Source organism: Falco naumanni, chromosome 4, assembly GCF_017639655.2.
Source record: "Falco naumanni isolate bFalNau1 chromosome 4, bFalNau1.pat, whole genome shotgun sequence".
Lineage (NCBI taxonomy): Eukaryota > Metazoa > Chordata > Aves > Falconiformes > Falconidae > Falco > Falco naumanni.
In genome coordinates, this window is record NC_054057.1 from 79,976,323 (window position 1) to 79,993,454 (window position 17,132).

Here is a 17,132-nt window from a genome sequence, read left to right on the forward strand (position 1 = left end):
TTAAATGCACTTTTACTTTTAAGAAGTAGTATTATTCATTGGTGTTAATCCCAAAGGAGATGAAGAGCCCTTGGTGGCTATGCAATAATGCATCAGAGAGTAATTATTTGTTATAAAAATGCTGTTATAGATGTTCTTTGATTTGTATGTTAGTTTGATGGCGTCCATGAATTCAGATGGGCTGCTGAAGCAGTATTTTGTGATACTGCTAAGCAGGTTGTTGTTGAGGGACTAGAGGAACTAACAGCTAAGCCTTTCTGCGCTGCAGAATTTTACTGTTTGTGATAGTGCTGCAGTGTTGTCCACTGTTGATTTAAATCACATCCAGACATTATTGCCTCGACTCTGCCTACGCCTGCATCATTGAATTGCTAAAAAACAGAGTGTAGCAGGAAAGCTGGGCTTTGGCCACATCTTTGTAGGTTCTTGTTCTGTGTAAATTATGAAAACAAAGGCTGAGAGTTCACAGGGACAGGGGATTGATTCAGGCTTCATACAAACAAATTAAATCACCGTCACTATAAAGTTTAAAGTCCAGAGGGAGTGACACGCAGTTCAGACCTCTTTCTTTGCAGGGCTGCAGGTAATGACAGTAAATATGTGCAGGGGTTAAGTCAGAAGGGCACTTAGAGCAGGCGCTTACCCTTGGTGGTATGACTGCTTCTCCCCACCAGCTATGGTTGTGGTTGTGCTTTACAGAGGTTAATGGAAAAGCTGTCTTAAATAATACGGCACAGGTACTGTGAAGACAAATCAGCTCCACATCTGGTTCACGACACTGCCTTGCAAACTGCGGTGCTGGCACAGCTGAGCTAGTGAACCTCAACGCATTTTCTCCTAACCGGTGTTGAACAGGACAGGTCTCCAGCCATTCGCCAGTCATATGTTTGATGTGAAATACAGCAGGCTTTGTTTAAGCCTGAAACAATAAAGAGGCTGTGTCATGCTCTAGCTGCTGCTCTGACGCATGAATGAGTTACGTTGCATGTGAAATCCAAGTGGGTTCGAGAGTTCAAAACATCCAATCAATCCAGAAAAGAACTCCGCAAGCCACTCTAGAAACCTATTAATAACTCTCCACCCTTTTCAAAGCAGAGATTATACTGTGAATTCTGTCAAAGGGAGTGAAGTCATTAGCTGGGAAAATCCAGCCATGGGCAGATGGAACCCGGAAAGTTAAATTTTTGACAGCACAAGCAATATGGGTCAGGTTCAGCTGAATACAGAGAACAGTGCGTGTGTCTCATACCCCGGTTTCAGGCTGTGTGGAGTTGTAAAGATTGCAGCTTAAGGCACTAATGACAAATTACTCAAGTTTTGAGCACAAGTAGGGTATACCATGCTGTATTTCTGTTTCCTCAGAGTGACACCTTTTATGTCAGAAGTTAGCTAATGTATTTCTTCTGTATAGGCTGGGTTTATTGGTTTGCTTTTATGATGACATGGAACAGATGGATGCAGCTGTGGCCCGGGCTTTACTTCATCAAATGATTAAGTGCAATCACTTGAGAGGTTTCCAGGCTGAGGTTCAGAAGGTAAGTACAGTATTTTCTCTTCTTGCCTAACTTAATCCTAAAAACAGGGGAGGAGGGACTCTTCTTGAATAAGGAAAGAAAAGAGTGAAAAATGACTGGGATTAAGAAAAAAGTGAAAATAGTTCTCGAGCATATCATGCAAAGAATAAAAGCCAATTTTGTTTTTTTTCTTTTACAGTGCTCATTCTTTTCTTGTTCTGTTTCCTCCTGTTCCATACTCCTTTCACAACTGCGGTTCTATTTCTGAATTTTTATGAAGTGTGTGGTCACTAAATGGTTGCCAATGTCTATTCCAGAAACTTCAGCTAAAGTTTTGGGTGCTAATGGAAATTAGTTCTTGGCAGATATTTTTTTTCCCCCATCTGCTTTTTTTGTTTGCTTTAGCTCAAATCTCAGCTACTGAACATTGCCATGCAAAACCAGACATTGAATGATATCGTTGGATCTCTGTCAGATGCTGTGGTTGGACTAACTTCAAGTCAGCTGGAATCTTTGTCACCTAAAGCGGTGCATAATGCTATTGCAACATTAAACCAAGTCTCTGGGTGGGCAAAAAGCCAAGTTATGATTTTATCCAGTAAATACCTCTCTTATGAAAAGGTATCTCTGATAACAGCTTTCCTACCTTCTCTTTTTAAAAGTGATTTTTTTTTTTTAATGATAACCATAGATTTTGAAAAGTTTAGTACAAGATTTCTTTTTAGTACTTAGTAGTCTGAAAATTTTGTTTGAATCAAATAAAACCGTCCTAGACTGTACCTCCCAAAGTAATCCTCAAGTAACAGAGAGAATGACTATTTGTATTTGGCAGTTGTATATTATTATTTTTTCTGTGTCACTGCCCTAAGCAGAATTTGCATGATCAGAGATCCCAGATTCAAATATATTGTAATGGAAGGAATCAGGGTCCTCTCTGAAGTTTCAAAATAATAGTTTTGATTTATTTGTTAACTTTTGCTTTTGAATGAGTCTACTGTTCACAAGTCAGAAAACTTTCTCTTTGTGCTGTTATCTCTGCAGGTCTTATCATTTTATAATGTTAGTCAAATGGGCGCGTTGGTAACTGGTATTAGCACCCAGTCATTCTACAGCATGAACCCAAAGGAGCTTTCTCAGATTATTCGAGGCACCACATCCCAGTACTTATCTGACTTGTCGCCTGCACAACAGCAAGGGATCCTCAGGAAGGTGATCATGAACTCGAGTGTGTAGCAGGTTCTTTCTGTACAAGGGCACAACAACCAGATATGCACAGCACGATTTAAAATATTGTCACTGAGATGTGTGGTTTGGCTCGATGGTCCATATTTCTAATGTTATTTTCTGAACACCGAGTATATTTTGAAGGCTCTCTCTTGCTTAGTTCCATGGCAGTTTTAATACTGACATGTTTTTCCTTTATCCTCTTAAGAGAAATATTACACAGAGTAGAAAGAAGGGCAAATCCTGTAAATCTAAGCATCAGTTCTGAAATGCCATGCATTTATCTGTTCCTCTCTTTAGATAGCTGCATCTGGAGATTTTTCTTCATCAGTCAAAGACATACAAGGAGCTTTCTTTAAAGAAATATCTCTTTCTGGGTTATGGAAGCAGACTGAATATAATTCTTCAATGATGAAAGAAAAAGAACTCAGAAGAAGCCAGGTAAAAATTGCTATACAGTTCCCATTCCACTGCAATTTAGTATGATGGAAGAATCAGGAAAGTGTAATACATATATGTTCAAGGAGCATAGGTGAAAGGAAGGAACTGCCCCAAAATGTGTCTTGACATAAACAACAGGAGGACATTTAGAGCCTAGGCAGCATTATGAGACAATGCTGCAGAAAGGGGAGCATTAATACGCTGTTTAAAAGTCTTCAAAATTCTGCCACATACATTCTCGCTTTCCAGTACTGTATAGTAGACATTTACACGTACAATCGGCCCTTTGACTATTCAGAGATGAAAGAGGACCAAGTGATATTCAGAGGTCCCTTCAAACCTAAATCGAATTCAGTGGTTGTGTGCCGTGGACGTCTTTAACATCATCCCATAATGCCAGACAGTGATGTCTTGTCTTGTGAAGAAGGAATTCAGCACTGGATGCCAAACCTTTTGGTTGGCCAAGCTGGCTTTAGAGTGCATAAGAGTTAAGTGTACAAAAACCTTGCAGTAGTTATTGTATCTTCCAACTGGATTACCTAAGCTTAACTTTAATGTGGTGAGTTTTATTTCAGGCTTTGTATCTGTATGAATTGCTGTCTAAGAAAAACTATCCTGTTGACCTTCTAAGGTATGGATGAGAGTCTCTCTTGCAACGGGGTTTATGTCTAGTTTTGTGATGAGAGCAACTCTGAGGTAAACAGTATGTGGTTATTTTGTGCTCTCTTATGTTTATTCATTCCTTGATACCACGGGATAATTCACCTTCCTCATTAAAAAGGGTCTCCAAATCAAAAATCAGAGTCAAAGCATTGCAGAGGTTTGGGTATTTTAAGGCTCAGTGGCTAATTTTCAATTTGATTACATTTTTACTTTCAATTACAAGAAATGGGAGAGGTGGTCAAGAAACTGTATCTTAGGACATGGTTGTGAGGAGTAAGGACTAAATCCTGCTCAAATATTCAAAAGATTGAACTTTGCTTTTCCTATCAGCACAGGACAGCTTGTGAAAGGAGTAACTTGTCAAGTCATTGAAAGTATGGGCACAGACATTTTTTTAAACAACTTTAAATTCTTTGAAATTAATCTTCATCTGCTTTCTCCATATCAGGTAAAACTAAAAGAAGACTTTGTGTCCATAAATATAACTACCCAATATCTCAATTGTAGTTAAATTAAAATTTGGTTAATTCTGTTTTTGTTTTTTCAAACTCTTTTATATGTGAACATGTCTGTTAAGATACTTTATTTAAGTCTTTTAGGTGTGAATTTGTCTGTTATCATACTTCATTTTGACAACCTAATTTGTCACTTACAAATTGCAAGAAATTCCTACAGTCCTTCTAACTTGCTAATTCATGAGTAATCTGTTTGGAAATGTATATATAAGTTTCAAAACCATACAAATGCTCTCATGCACCCAAATATAGGATGCTTCTTCTCTAATGTCTACAAAAAGAAAGCTCTAAACTACTTTAAAAAAAAAAAAAAACCACAAAGAAAAATGCTCTCTGAAGATAATATGCGGTTTTGTATATACTAAACTATAAGCTGTAATAAACAAACTATATTTTCATTCTTCCTCAAAATTTCTAAATGTTTATGATCTTGAATTTTTGTTGGTTTTAGGTTAATTGTTTGGCTTGGAAGTTTTGGAAAGTCTCCAGTGCATCTATTCCTCCTTTCCTCTTACTGGTGCTTCCGTGAGTTACATCTTAACTACTTTATGTTACTGCATTCATAGCAGTACGTTGAGTAGTCCTGAGAGCACTTCTTTAATAATCTCTTCAGTGCTAAGAAAACTGGTGATCCATAATTTATAAGAAGTGCTTGCTAACTGTAGCCAAAATCTGTGTCAAGTGAAAGCTGATAATACTTGGTGTCTTTTAATATAGCCCATTTTTATCACAATGGTGGATTCCTTTTCATCCTTGAAATCAGTCCCCCTCGAAGCACTCTGTGCGCACACTGAATCAGTGTGGTGGTGTGGCAGCAATGAAAAAGCTTGAAGTGTTGCTGCTTATACTGCTGCTGATGTCTGCTAAAATAAAGGTGTTAGTTCATTGGGCTTTCTTAAACATGTTCAGAATCAAAAAACTAACATAAATGTAGGTTTTGCTGGTTTGTTTTGGTTTGTTTGTTTCTTGATTGTTTTGGAGTTCCCGCCCTCTAGGTTGTGAGACTTGGTTTGTTTATTTTTTTAGGAATTTTTTTGAGAGTGGATATGTAAGACAAAGCCATTGGGTACCTCCCAAGCATACTGCTCTGTATGCTTAAAAATATTTCAGTGTGTTTAAAGACATTTTTGTAAGTTAGAAAAACTTTGCATTATGTAAATAGCCAAGTAATATTCAGTGACGCCTTTTTTCCTTAAAAAAAAAAATAATTGTACCTTAATAGGAACTCCTGAATTGTAGAAATTGTTCATTCCTCTTTTTCTTAACATTTCTTTCTTCCTACGTGCTTAAAGGGATAAAAGGGAATGAGAACTATTATTTTCCTGAAATATTTTTAATTGAAAAGAAGTAAGAAAATGAAAGAATTCCATTTGAAAAGGCATTACTCTCTTTAAAAAGCAATGAAATAATAATAGAAAGGCTTTAATGCAAGGCTTTCTACATGCTACAGCACCAAGTTGTTTGGCCACAGTTGCATATTGCTAGTTGAGGGTCATCAGAAGTCACTGGTGCTCTTGCCTACAAACCCTGGTAAGGCTGGGCTGGCGCAGCTCTGGGATACGGCTTTACATGCAACGGCTGCCTGCTGCTCTGGGTGGAGAAGAACAGCATTTTGTTTAATATGGCAATCCTTCTTGGACTTTGATAAAAAGGAAGCCTACTTTAAAACTACTTCTTGTCCTTAACCCACCCACCGCATCTTCACTCATCACAGAATTATTCCTAATAAAAAGGAGGAAGGGGAAAAGTTTGTAAACTGTTGACAGTCTTGTTTCATACGGTGTTAAAGCATCTCAGAGCACTTCCATCTGCTTGCAGCTATTTATAACCCTCAGCCACTTTTTGAAGTAAAGTTCATGTGCTGATGAACTGGAAGAAGATGTAAGTTAAAGTGTGTATTAATTGCAACTTTTCTGGCCTGGCCAATTTATAATTTTTCAGATCCAGACTTGTCTTTAAATTCTTCTGTCATCATAGATTTTATGGGTGTGGTTATGCATATATGAAGATCAGGTTTATATTCTGACACTGTTTAAATTCTTTCTGCAGGACTGAGTACCTGGAGTATGTTTCAGGCCCTTTGTGTGTCCCTTTCATTGGAAGTCTGGGGAAGATTGAGATGGACCTTTTCAATCCAAGCCTTCACAAAAAGAACGCTGTCCTGCAAAAAGTACAGGAGTGCTTGGTAGGTATAGCTGGGAGGGGTCGGCAGGGGAGGGGGAACTGCAGAAACAGTAATCTGTAACTAGCCACTGACAATTCCAAACTGAGTGAGAGTGGTTGATCGGTTTTCTCTCCCTGTATTGTCATGTGGTGCATCACAAAGTTATCCTGCCTACTTGTACTGTCTGGTCCACACACACATGCCCATGGTCTCCTGTGTAGAGACAGCAACCTGATACACAGGCTCTCCTGCTCTGTGGTTGTGTGCTGAAACTGTAGCTGGTGGATGCTGAGAGCCCAAAAGGCAACACACAGCGTGATGATTTCTTATTTAGACTATCACCTAGCTCCGATAAGCTTAGTGTCAAGGCCCCAAGCAACCTGGTGTAGCTGACCTGCTTTGAGCAGAGGGGGTGGACTAGGCAACCTCCAGCGGTCTCTTCCAAACTCAGCTGTTCTGTGGTTCTGTTATACACATACGTATTGCTGCACTGCGTTTTGTCCAGTAATATCAGTCACCACCTACATAAGGTCTTGACTTACCCATCTGTATTCTTATGAGTTTTTTGTGTACTGTTTCAGTTTTATTGTTCCCTGCTTAAGGAAACCTTTTTATAGCTTCCTTAAGAATTTTCCTTGCCTCCATGCATGTTACGAAGTGTTCTTATGAAATGGCATTACTGACCATGGTGAACTGGCTGGGACAGCCTGGAGCTGACCCATTTGCACCTGGAGCTGTTCTCCCCTGCTCCAAGTGTTGCTAGTCCTGTAGAGCTGTGCGTGGCACAGGAGGCTCTATGGGAGAGGTGGTGGTACCAGCAGGATTTTGTGACTGCTGCTGTCTAGGAGCTGCAGCAGTCACACCAGTTTTTAGGTGGAACTTTTTCTTTGATGTGGCTGCAAATATTCATGTCCTTATACATATTAACCAGCTGTATAATCCCTTGTGTTTTGGCAGCTGCTTGAGAAACCCCTAGAGCTAAGCCTTCTGACAGCAAGAGCTTGTGGCCCCTTTGTCACAAGGGGCCATGTGAGGGCTCTGCTGCCAGGCAGAACTGCACCACCTCTGCAGGTGGAGATTGTGGCAGGAGATTTAGTTTTAACTAATTTTTTATGTGTGCTTCAATATGGAATAAAGAATACACTGAAAGCTCTGACAAGTGTTTGTTAGATATCACCAGTTGCATCGGTAAAAGCAAAATTATGAAGCAGTCTCAGCAGAAATCATAGATTAGGTTGCCAGTGCAAACTGTTGTCTCTTTGTTCCTTAAAGGGTCACAGAGCTTAAATGTGTTGTGGTGCAGTTGAGTGATAGAGGGCAAGAGCCAAGATAAGCTCTGCCAACAAGGTAAATGCTTCTTGTTTCAGAACGGCTCTGTTGCTGATGAATATGATGTTGACCTACTTGGAAATCTAATCTGCCACTTACCTCCAGACTTTCTGCACGACAGAATGTCCCTGAAGGCAATGGCAACAGCCCTTCATCAATTCAAACTCTGCCAAGAGCTCAGCCACGAGCAGAAGACTGAAATTAAATACAAACTCCTCGAGTTATATGGGTAAGATATTAGATATACCACCTTGCTTATGCTGAGGGTTAAACCATGCAAATACCAACCGTTTGCTTTGCCCAGATAGAACTGCAATGAAAGCAACACAAAACAACTTCTATCACTGCCCAAGCTTGGGGTCTCTGTCCACTAGAATGACGTTTCTGTTCTTGTGAGTAACGTGATAACTGCAGAACAAAATACATCCCCAGGGACACCCTGCATGACTTAATTCCCAGAGGAAAAGGTGAGAAAGTATAATGTTAAGAGGAGGGGCAGGCAAACAGACTCTCTGGCATGGCAAGGGAAAGGGTGTTAGAGGCAAAAAATGGTGCAGGAATACAAAGAATGGGAAAATGGAAGTGGGATACTCAGTGTGCTGGTGTGAGGAGAGAAATAAAGAGGACTGCAAGCACCGGTTGTAATGGGAGAGAGCTAGAGAAGAAGCAGAAAGATATAAAGTTCAACCAACTGAAAGAACAAAGCAGACGGCGTGTTAGATGTCATTAATGAGTCAGTTCAGGAGGCTGGTTGGAACCACACTGCTGTATCAGTCATCCAAAGAACAGAGCCATCCTCTCTCTGGCAAGAATATACTGTTTCTCTCGGCATTGTCTCTTTAGAAGTATCTTGCATTTGAAAAGGGAGACAGAATGCGTGGCTTCTAACCGTCCGTCCCTTCAGCCCCAAAGTCTGTCACTTGATCATTTTAGTTGCTCATTCAGCTTCCTCCTAGTCAGCATTTTTCTAGTAATGGAACAGCTATATTTTTCACCAGATCCCATCCCTACGTTAATCTTGATGCAGATCCATTTTATTGAATTGTGACACACTGTGCTAAAAAATACATTTTATTTAGAAAATATTTGTCTAGTCAAACATCCTCGTAGTGCAGCAACAAACCAAATAAAGTTTTCTGTGAGAACATGCACGAGTAACAGATTTCTTACTACCATCTTCTTCTGGCTCTTGCAGGCTGAAAATCACTTACCCAAGTGTTTTAAGTCAACCACCAGCTGGGTTGGCTGATGTTTGTCAGATTTGTATAAAACAAATCGGCCAAACCTGCACAAAGCTAAGCTACACGCATTTTGAAACCCAGCACCACTCAGAACTGAACCTGAACTTCATTTTTAAGACACATAAATAATTTTAGCATGTTATTTCAAGAGAGATGGTACCTGTCATAGAATTGATTTCTCATACAGCAACAGCAGTGGCATAGGTGTCATTAGATATGGCTCTCCAAGGTGTTTGATCTGCCTTCCATACCTCTTGATGTTGCAGATGAATGAAATAGCAGACAGTAAAACCAGGGAGCTAATAAGGTATGGATTGAAATCTTCTGTTCCGTCACCTGAGATTCGTGTTTCTGTCCCTTAATTTTAAAAAGGCAGCATTAGCAGCAGACTGGTGGCACACCGAGTTACTTCCCGAAGTTGCTGAGTTTCAGAATGAGAGGAAAACTGTCCACTTCTCCTAAGTGTGCATGGACCTGTTACTCAGAAATGTTGACCACCCATAGCTGCTGCTGACATCAGGGAAGGTTACAGTTGCCCAACACTAATCAAAAACAGCCCCTGTACCACTGCGAATAGTTAAGCATTAGAATAGAGAAAGGTGGGATTTTTTTTTATAAGCAAGTATGGGCAAGTATTGCGTACTTGAAGTATTATTGGTATATAAGGACAAAACATTGGTCCTTAGGATAAGATTCCTGTAAAAAGAATGGGTTTGATTTTGGTTATGAGGTTTCTACTTCTCTTTTGATATAATCTTGCAGGTTATATTGCTGTATGAACCTGATAGAAAATGGTAAATTTTCTTCTTAAAAAAGAATTATTTCTCCTCGCTTAATGCTGTAATGCTAAGAATACTATTGAGGGAGAGAGTTCTATTACCACAATATTTGAAGGCTTTTTCTGAATATATTGAGAATTCCACTAATGCCCTATACAGAGAGATGAGAAAATGCAATCTGATGTTAACAAGCATAAATCATCACATTGGCATAGAAATGTGTTTTCTATATGATACAGTATAAGAAAACCTCTGAAATTTTAGTATTTAGTATAATTTTGATTGCAAACATTCCTCATTAATACAATTTTCTGAATTATTTCTTCAGCTCCCCAAACAACTGGACAGCTGAAACAACATTAGATGTTGGACCATTCATAGCTCTGCTGTCAAAAGCAGAATTAAATGCCCTTGCTGAAAAGGTATGCTTTTATAATAATTTTTTTAATTTGTAAAAGGTAATGTTAGAATTTGGATTTGTGAATATCATAACGCGGTCTAAATTACGTAACCTGAATGCTAAACTAGGTAAATAATTCTCTTGGCAGGGAACCATGGGTTAATGTTTCACACATTCTTGACTCCATCATAATGTCTTGAGATTTCTTCTTGAAAGTAATGGTAGTATAAGCAATTTATTTTCACATACACAATGATAATTGTACATTGTGACCTAGATAAAAAAAATAGTGCGTTTATAGTGACACAGACTCAAAACATTTTTAGTACTTTACACCTTGCAGTGTTGTTTCCTCCATTCCCCTGCCTTCTAACCATAAAAGTATGTTTCTTATCTTGTTAATAATGGGATCATACTGATCACATTTTCATTTACTCTTGTGGCCCTTTGCCCTAGGGGCAGCATAGCACACATAACAATAACCGATAGCCTCAGCATTGCACTTTGTAGTTTCTTTGCCCTGTTTAGTTCTTATAATCTTGTAATTTTTATGTATAGGAGTAAACTATACTGGAATGAGGATTTCATTCTTCAGCAGAAATATGTGAGCCCAGTCAGCAGCTTTTCCTCAGGAGATAGTGCTGATAATTGACCATATAGTATAGGACTCAACTGAAATGAAGGTGTCTAGCGAGGTGGAGGAGAGGGGTCAAAAAGCCTGAAAAGGGTGAACAGGTTAAAGTTATTTTTCATAATTTAATTGGGTTTCTATCCTCAATTCTTACACTTATCTGGCAAATTTAAGATAAACAAAATAAGGTACTTTCTGTACTGTGCATAATAAAATGGTGGAACTCATTGCTACAGGAGGGTCTGGACAGATTCCAGTCAGGCAGTGCTCAGGTGTTGCCAGAAGCTGAGAGGGCATACAAGAGAGAGAATCGCTTAGAATTTGCTTTGTTTCTAAATTTTCCCCCCCCCAAACGTATACTGTTGACCTTTCAGTAGTAGCCAATTTACTCTCCTGAACATCTGCACAAATAGGAAGGAGGCTGAGCTGTTACTAACCCCTACTTTGCTGAGGTCAGCACAAGTCTTTCTCTGCAAATTGATTTGTTTTAAAAGGGAGAAATAAGTCTTACTTACTCTTTCTTTCCTTTTGAAGTTCCCAGGTACCATTTTACAAATAGCAAAGACAATAGGACCAATTTCTTCATCTGAAGAGCTTCTGTCAACTGTTTTTGAATCTGTCTCCAATGCCACTGCCGACACTGAATCATCTCTCACCAGACCTGGTCAGTATTGCACCTGGTATCTGCAAAGTGCCACATTTAGAACGGTGTCAGTTTGGGCTGTGATGGTGCAGTTCAAACACTTTTTGTTTCACCTTGTCATCAAATACATTCTGAGAAGCCAAACAATAAAAAGTGAAGCACTGAGTAACTTAGAGGTTCAGACTTTTAGCAAAAACAGTGAGTCTTCATTCTGTTGCCTGTAGTTGTCTTATGCGTTGACCAATGCTGAAACAATTTCATTACAGAACTGCATGGTTAAGCATCTCCTGGAACATTCCTGAATGCATAAAGGAAAAAGATAAATTATTTGAATTAGATGTTTTTATTTTTACTTTTTGTTTATTTTTACTTTTCTTTGTAATATTAGTGAAAATCCTTGAATTAAAAACCTGTGAAGGTGACAAGCTGCTGTCATGCCAAAAGATTGTGCATAGTTAATCCTTTGCCAGACATGAGCATATGTTGATTTGGCTGTTCTTAAATCTGAAGTCAATGGCACTGTGTTTTGTCTGTCCAAATGGACAAAGTTTGTTACAATCTAAAAGGTATTTTAATTAGCAACCAAACTAACTATTACAACCTCTGGTGACAAATGGATCATTTTCTTTTGTATGAGGTACATACTTGAACTATATTCTATTATTACAATAACTGTATTCTTTCTTTTACTTGAAATTCACCCAGGCAGAATTTTTAAGATATGCCATCCTGTGCTGTGGAACACAACACTGCTGTGGGGCAGAGTTTTGGAAAGCATTAATGGGAGTTTAGACCCCAACAATAATTTCAAGGAGTTTGATATTGTCTGCCTTTACATCTTTGAAAATCTCCCCATTGGTTCTCTGCCTAACAGAATACAGGTCCAAGCTCTCGGCAAACCCTGAGCCACCATGGAAATCCATCTGCTTGTATAACAGCAACTCTGAATGACAGCTGTGTGTCTCTGGAAATGAATTTGCTTGTGATAGTGCTGTATTCTTATACAGAGACAGACAGAGGGTGTTCTACAGTTGTATTTTTGCGTAGCCTGAAAAAAAACATGACCTCTGTTGATCAGAGGAGTCATTACAGAATTATCATGCTCTAAAAAAGCAGAATCCAGGTGGTGTAATAGCAGAGTATTAGTCCATCTGTATGTATGGAGTTCACTCCTCCTTGAACAAGTAAACCACCAGATCATAAATCATATTTCTTTGGACATGGGCCACAGGACTAAAGGTTCAGCATCAGGTATTTCAGTGTGCTTGTGTCCTTATGTGTACTTTTTTGGCCTCTGGACCAGAGCAAAGTGAATCCCAAAGACTTCTCTAATCAGACTAATTCATGTCCAGTGCAGATGCAGAGCTGTCTCATCTGCACTGCAATATAAGCCTGCTAGCGAAGCTGATGATATTTGTAAAAGGGTAACTTGACTCAAAGGCTATGGAGGCTCGTCATTCTTCACTTGGGGTGCATGAGCTCAGCTAGGGGGGAGTCTGGGAGATGAAAAATTGAAGGGCTGTTTGTGCTAGTCTAAGAAATATTTCTGCAGTCCAAACATGATATTGAAGTTCTCTTACCAAGCATAATCTAATCCACTCCACACAACTCACACGGTGGTTTCAATAAGGAATGAAGTTTTATGACTGGTTTGTAAATCACTAGAAAATTGCGTATATGAAAATGGCTCTTCTTCATGCTACCAACCTGGTGGTTTATATTTCCCACAGTCCAGTTGTGAGCTAATATTAATAACAGTAATAACAATTACCATTGACAGAGTTCTTAACATCTGTGTCTCCATCAAGATAAAAACAAAGGTGGTGCTTAAGGCAAGATGGAACATAGGAGGCAAAACTCAGGAATCGCGTGCTTGAGATGCTACCAGAAAGCAGTGGCAGTGCTGGAAAAAGAATTCAAGTTGCCTATCTCAAGCACTGAGATGTTACAATGTATTATATATATAATAGGTTCTTCATCAAACTAAATGTGATTATATAGCAAAAAGCAGAGTGAAGTAGCATCAAATACAGGAAGCAAAGCCAGGAGTCTAATGCACATTTCCCGCTGTAATCGCGCCAATGTATCTGGTGTGTTACAAATAATAAAATCAATGTTTTTTCCAAGAACACAAAATATTAGGTTTTCACGACTTGGGGAAGGGAACTGCGTTGTGTCTGGATGGGTAGTATTTGCATGATAAAAGCTGACCTTTTGCAGCAGGGGAAAGTGAAACAATGCAGTTTCACAAGAGGGCGGTGTAAATGGAGAGCAGAACATCAGCTGGTACAGTGGAAGCCGAACAACATTTTCGTTTGCTCAACAGATTCAATCTTTTCAGTGTTCTACCCACTACTGCAGCTTCCTTTGATGCAAATAAATCCCTCCTCTGCCTCCTTTCAAAGTACAAATCTACTTTGTACATCCTCGCTTTAATTTATTTATCTGGGGGAGCTTAGCTCAGGCACAGCGTCTGTGAAATTCCTGCTTTTTACTGGTAATGACCGTATCTGAAGACATGTAGGGATTATTTGGTTTAGATAATTATTTAATAAGGTTTTCCTAAATAAGTGACAGGAGAGAGAGCGGTAAGAAACCACATTAGGATTCTAATTTCCGCTTTCCATCAATTTTGGAGATTATGTCAACAAAGACCAAGATGTGTTAAAACACACAATGGGAGCTGTCTCATTTGATCATGCATGGGGCCAGAACCTAAATAAGATTTTTAAATGGAGTTTGTCTGTCCAAACAGTTCTGTTGTAAGTGAACAGCCCTCTCTAGATCTTGACATTTTAACAACATGCTGGACTTAAAGAACAAGCACCATGTTTCTCTGACACATCCAGCTTCTGTCTTCACCTTGTTTAAATGTCAGGCAAGTCTTACCAGTCATACATCCTTGTCAGGGTATTTCAGAGTAAAAGGACCTTTCATGTCTGTTACTTTCCCGTTGAGCTGGATTCACACATGTGCTGTTTAAACGTGAAGTTTATTCAGCTGCAACGTCTTTTTGTGAACAATGACATAGCTATATGGAGACTTCCACCAAGGTCATCCCAAAGATTTGCATTTGATTCTTACCACAAACAGTGGTTTTACCTCAGAATAAGCCCTTGCCTGGGTTTTGATGCCTTTAGGGAATTGGACTGTAAAGGAACTTGCAAGATATTTATTATTACTACACATATTCAGATTTTAGTTTTATTGTGGCATCCTGTATTGTAACTGTTCCAAAACATGTCTGCTCTTTTCTTTTCCAGCATGCACTGCCTTTGGAAGACAAAGAATATAACCCACTTCTTGCAAGTCAGGCAAATTCTAGTTTTACATCCAGGATATTAATGATGTAAATATTTAAAGAAATTATTCCATTGCAAGATAATTAATCAATATCACATTGACTGCAGTGAATTCATAGTCTGTCACCCTCTTAAATCTCTGTATTGCTTTGATTTTCTTATTTTCAGTCTCCTTGAAGAAAACTCTTGTGATCTGACTTTTTTTCCAGATTGCATGGGAACCAGAGCTCCTTCTTCAGATGAAATTATTAAATTAGCGGAAGCAAATGTCTTTTGGTCAGTTCAGGAACTGGAATGCATGGATGCAGAAACTTTTGACAAGAATGTGGAACTTCTTGGGACTGTCTCTGGTTTTAACAGCTCCCAACTTGTTGCCTTGAAAGAAAAAGCCAAGCAGGTAACTATCTTGTCTGTGAAGGAAAATTAAATCCATAATTTGATTTGCTGTTATTGAACTATGCAGTTCTAAAATAACTGTGCTATGGCAATGTCATTACTGCTGCAAGAATATCTATTGTTTATCGGAAAAATAATGTGAGATGGTGATACTCTATTGCCCTTGCTTTAGAGTCAACAGGCAAGTAGTTGTGAGCTATGAGCAGCTGAAAAACTTAAGTGCTTTTACTTTTGAATTGCTTTTCAGTTGCTCCTTGCTTTTCTTTCATGAATGAAAGATCAGCAAGCAGTACTACAGCTGTTGATTTGCCTGCTGAGAATTAAGCTCAGTGTGTTAAACTGTTTACATCAATGTTAAATATAGTTTACAGCAGTGTAAAACTCAACTGACTGAAAGAGACTTGTTATTAGCCGAATAAAGCTCGTTCTTCTGCCATCTTGTCATGGGCAGGGACAAACCCATCAGTAGGAAAATCTGGGGAGAGAAGAGACCCGCGTGCATTTAGTCTGTCTTTACTAGGGTGTTACTGGTGAGTGTAAGTTATGGGAAGACAGCAGAAAGACGACCTTTGTCTTTGCCAGTCCGTAGATTCGTGGAGAGGCACAAGGCTGTAGTCTCGTCACCACTCCTGCAGCACCGCTGGCACCTCTTTCTTTCAGAGTGCAGCAATGCAGCTCCTCGAGCTCCTTGGGGAGGTCTCTGCCCTGGGCTCAGCCCGTACGTGATGCCCATGCTGCAGCAGCAGTGTGGGAGGCTGGGACTAAAGCTTCTCCCTGTCTGGCACTGCAGCGCAGGCTGTGTGCCAGGATACTGAGGGCAGAGTGCTGTGCCGGGTGCTGTTCAGCACGCCGTGCCTAGGGCAGAGCATCAGCGAGGTGTGTGAGCTCCGAGCAGTGGGCAGACGTTGCTCCATCCCTGTTGTTGTTGGTGCACTCCTCCCTGGGGTGACGACCTCCTGCTGCTGCTTCGTGGTTGCCTGCACTGCCAGGGAACAGGTAGCATCCCCTACATGCTTACATTTCAGCAGGGAAAAGCCTTAGGGTGCAGTAAGACAAGCTGTTTTGTTTGCAGAAAACCCAGAGGTGAAGAGGCTGCCATCCCCAGCCTGTCTTCAGCTTCCAGTCACCAGCATCTGCTGGAGGTTATCTGCTTCTATCTCTGCACGGTTAGCAACTCTGTAATCCTGTTCCATCAAAATGATCCTACGTTTTAAAAGTCCTTTTAAGGCTCCATCAGCTCATTCTGACAGAATGAGGTTAGGAAGCATCTACAGGGGCAGTTGGTTGCAAATAGTACAAGTGCAGATGCTTGGAGACCTGAGGCCTGTGACCTTCGGAGGAAAGCAGGAGCAGGGGAGAAGGCACACCTGGGCACCATCTCCTTAAACCAGCAGCTGCAGACAAAGTGGTGTAGCTGACTGATGTTTGGGTGGATAAGGCCAACAGTGTGGGTTTTAGCAGTGAAGCTCAGCTTTTTAAATGCCTGAATTGCAGGTGCTCAAAGAGAAGGGGCACTAACCACATTTCTGAAGGCAGGTGGTGACTCTCTGCAATTCTGTCTCTGCTGCCTTGTTGCAGTAGGACAACAGCCCACTGCATCAAATGCATTCTTCTCAAGACAGCTTTTCTCTGTCAGCACAGACATGTGGGTAGGAAAAGGGGAAAAAAAAGAAAAATCCTAGAAGAAATTAAATCCAGTGCTTGTCTGAAATAGTGGGAACTGAAATATTTTACAGCAGTGCAACATAATGGTATACTTACAGAGTGGTATCTGTTGTAGAGAAATTGCCAACAAGGTTAATACACTCATATCCCAGCTATGTTCAGTTTGAAGATACACAGATCTGTAGTGTTCTGAACAGAAGTATATTCTGTCCGTGTGAGTGTTTG

At 39.8% G+C, this 17,132-nt stretch overlaps 1 protein-coding gene across 8 annotated transcripts in view; it reads left to right on the plus strand.

The window, feature by feature from the left end:
- Positions 1-17,132, plus strand: part of OTOA (otoancorin) — a 40,175-nt gene that overhangs the window by 12,986 nt on the left and 10,057 nt on the right. For 6 of the 8 annotated variants that reach the window (XM_040590276.1, XM_040590278.1, XM_040590280.1 and 3 more), the window contains 12 exons: positions 1,412-1,535; positions 1,920-2,135; positions 2,556-2,723; positions 3,039-3,179; positions 3,755-3,810; positions 4,173-4,290; positions 4,809-4,882; positions 6,407-6,542; positions 7,889-8,079; positions 10,199-10,292; positions 11,436-11,565; positions 15,056-15,243. In XM_040590276.1, the coding sequence (XP_040446210.1) occupies positions 1,412-1,535; positions 1,920-2,135; positions 2,556-2,723; positions 3,039-3,179; positions 3,755-3,810; positions 4,173-4,290; positions 4,809-4,882; positions 6,407-6,542; positions 7,889-8,079; positions 10,199-10,292; positions 11,436-11,565; positions 15,056-15,243 (1,636 nt within the window). The remainder of the gene's footprint in view (positions 1-1,411; positions 1,536-1,919; positions 2,136-2,555; positions 2,724-3,038; positions 3,180-3,754; positions 3,811-4,172; positions 4,291-4,808; positions 4,883-6,406; positions 6,543-7,888; positions 8,080-10,198; positions 10,293-11,435; positions 11,566-15,055; positions 15,244-17,132) is intronic. The other 2 variants (XM_040590279.1, XM_040590281.1) reach the window with 2 other exon arrangements.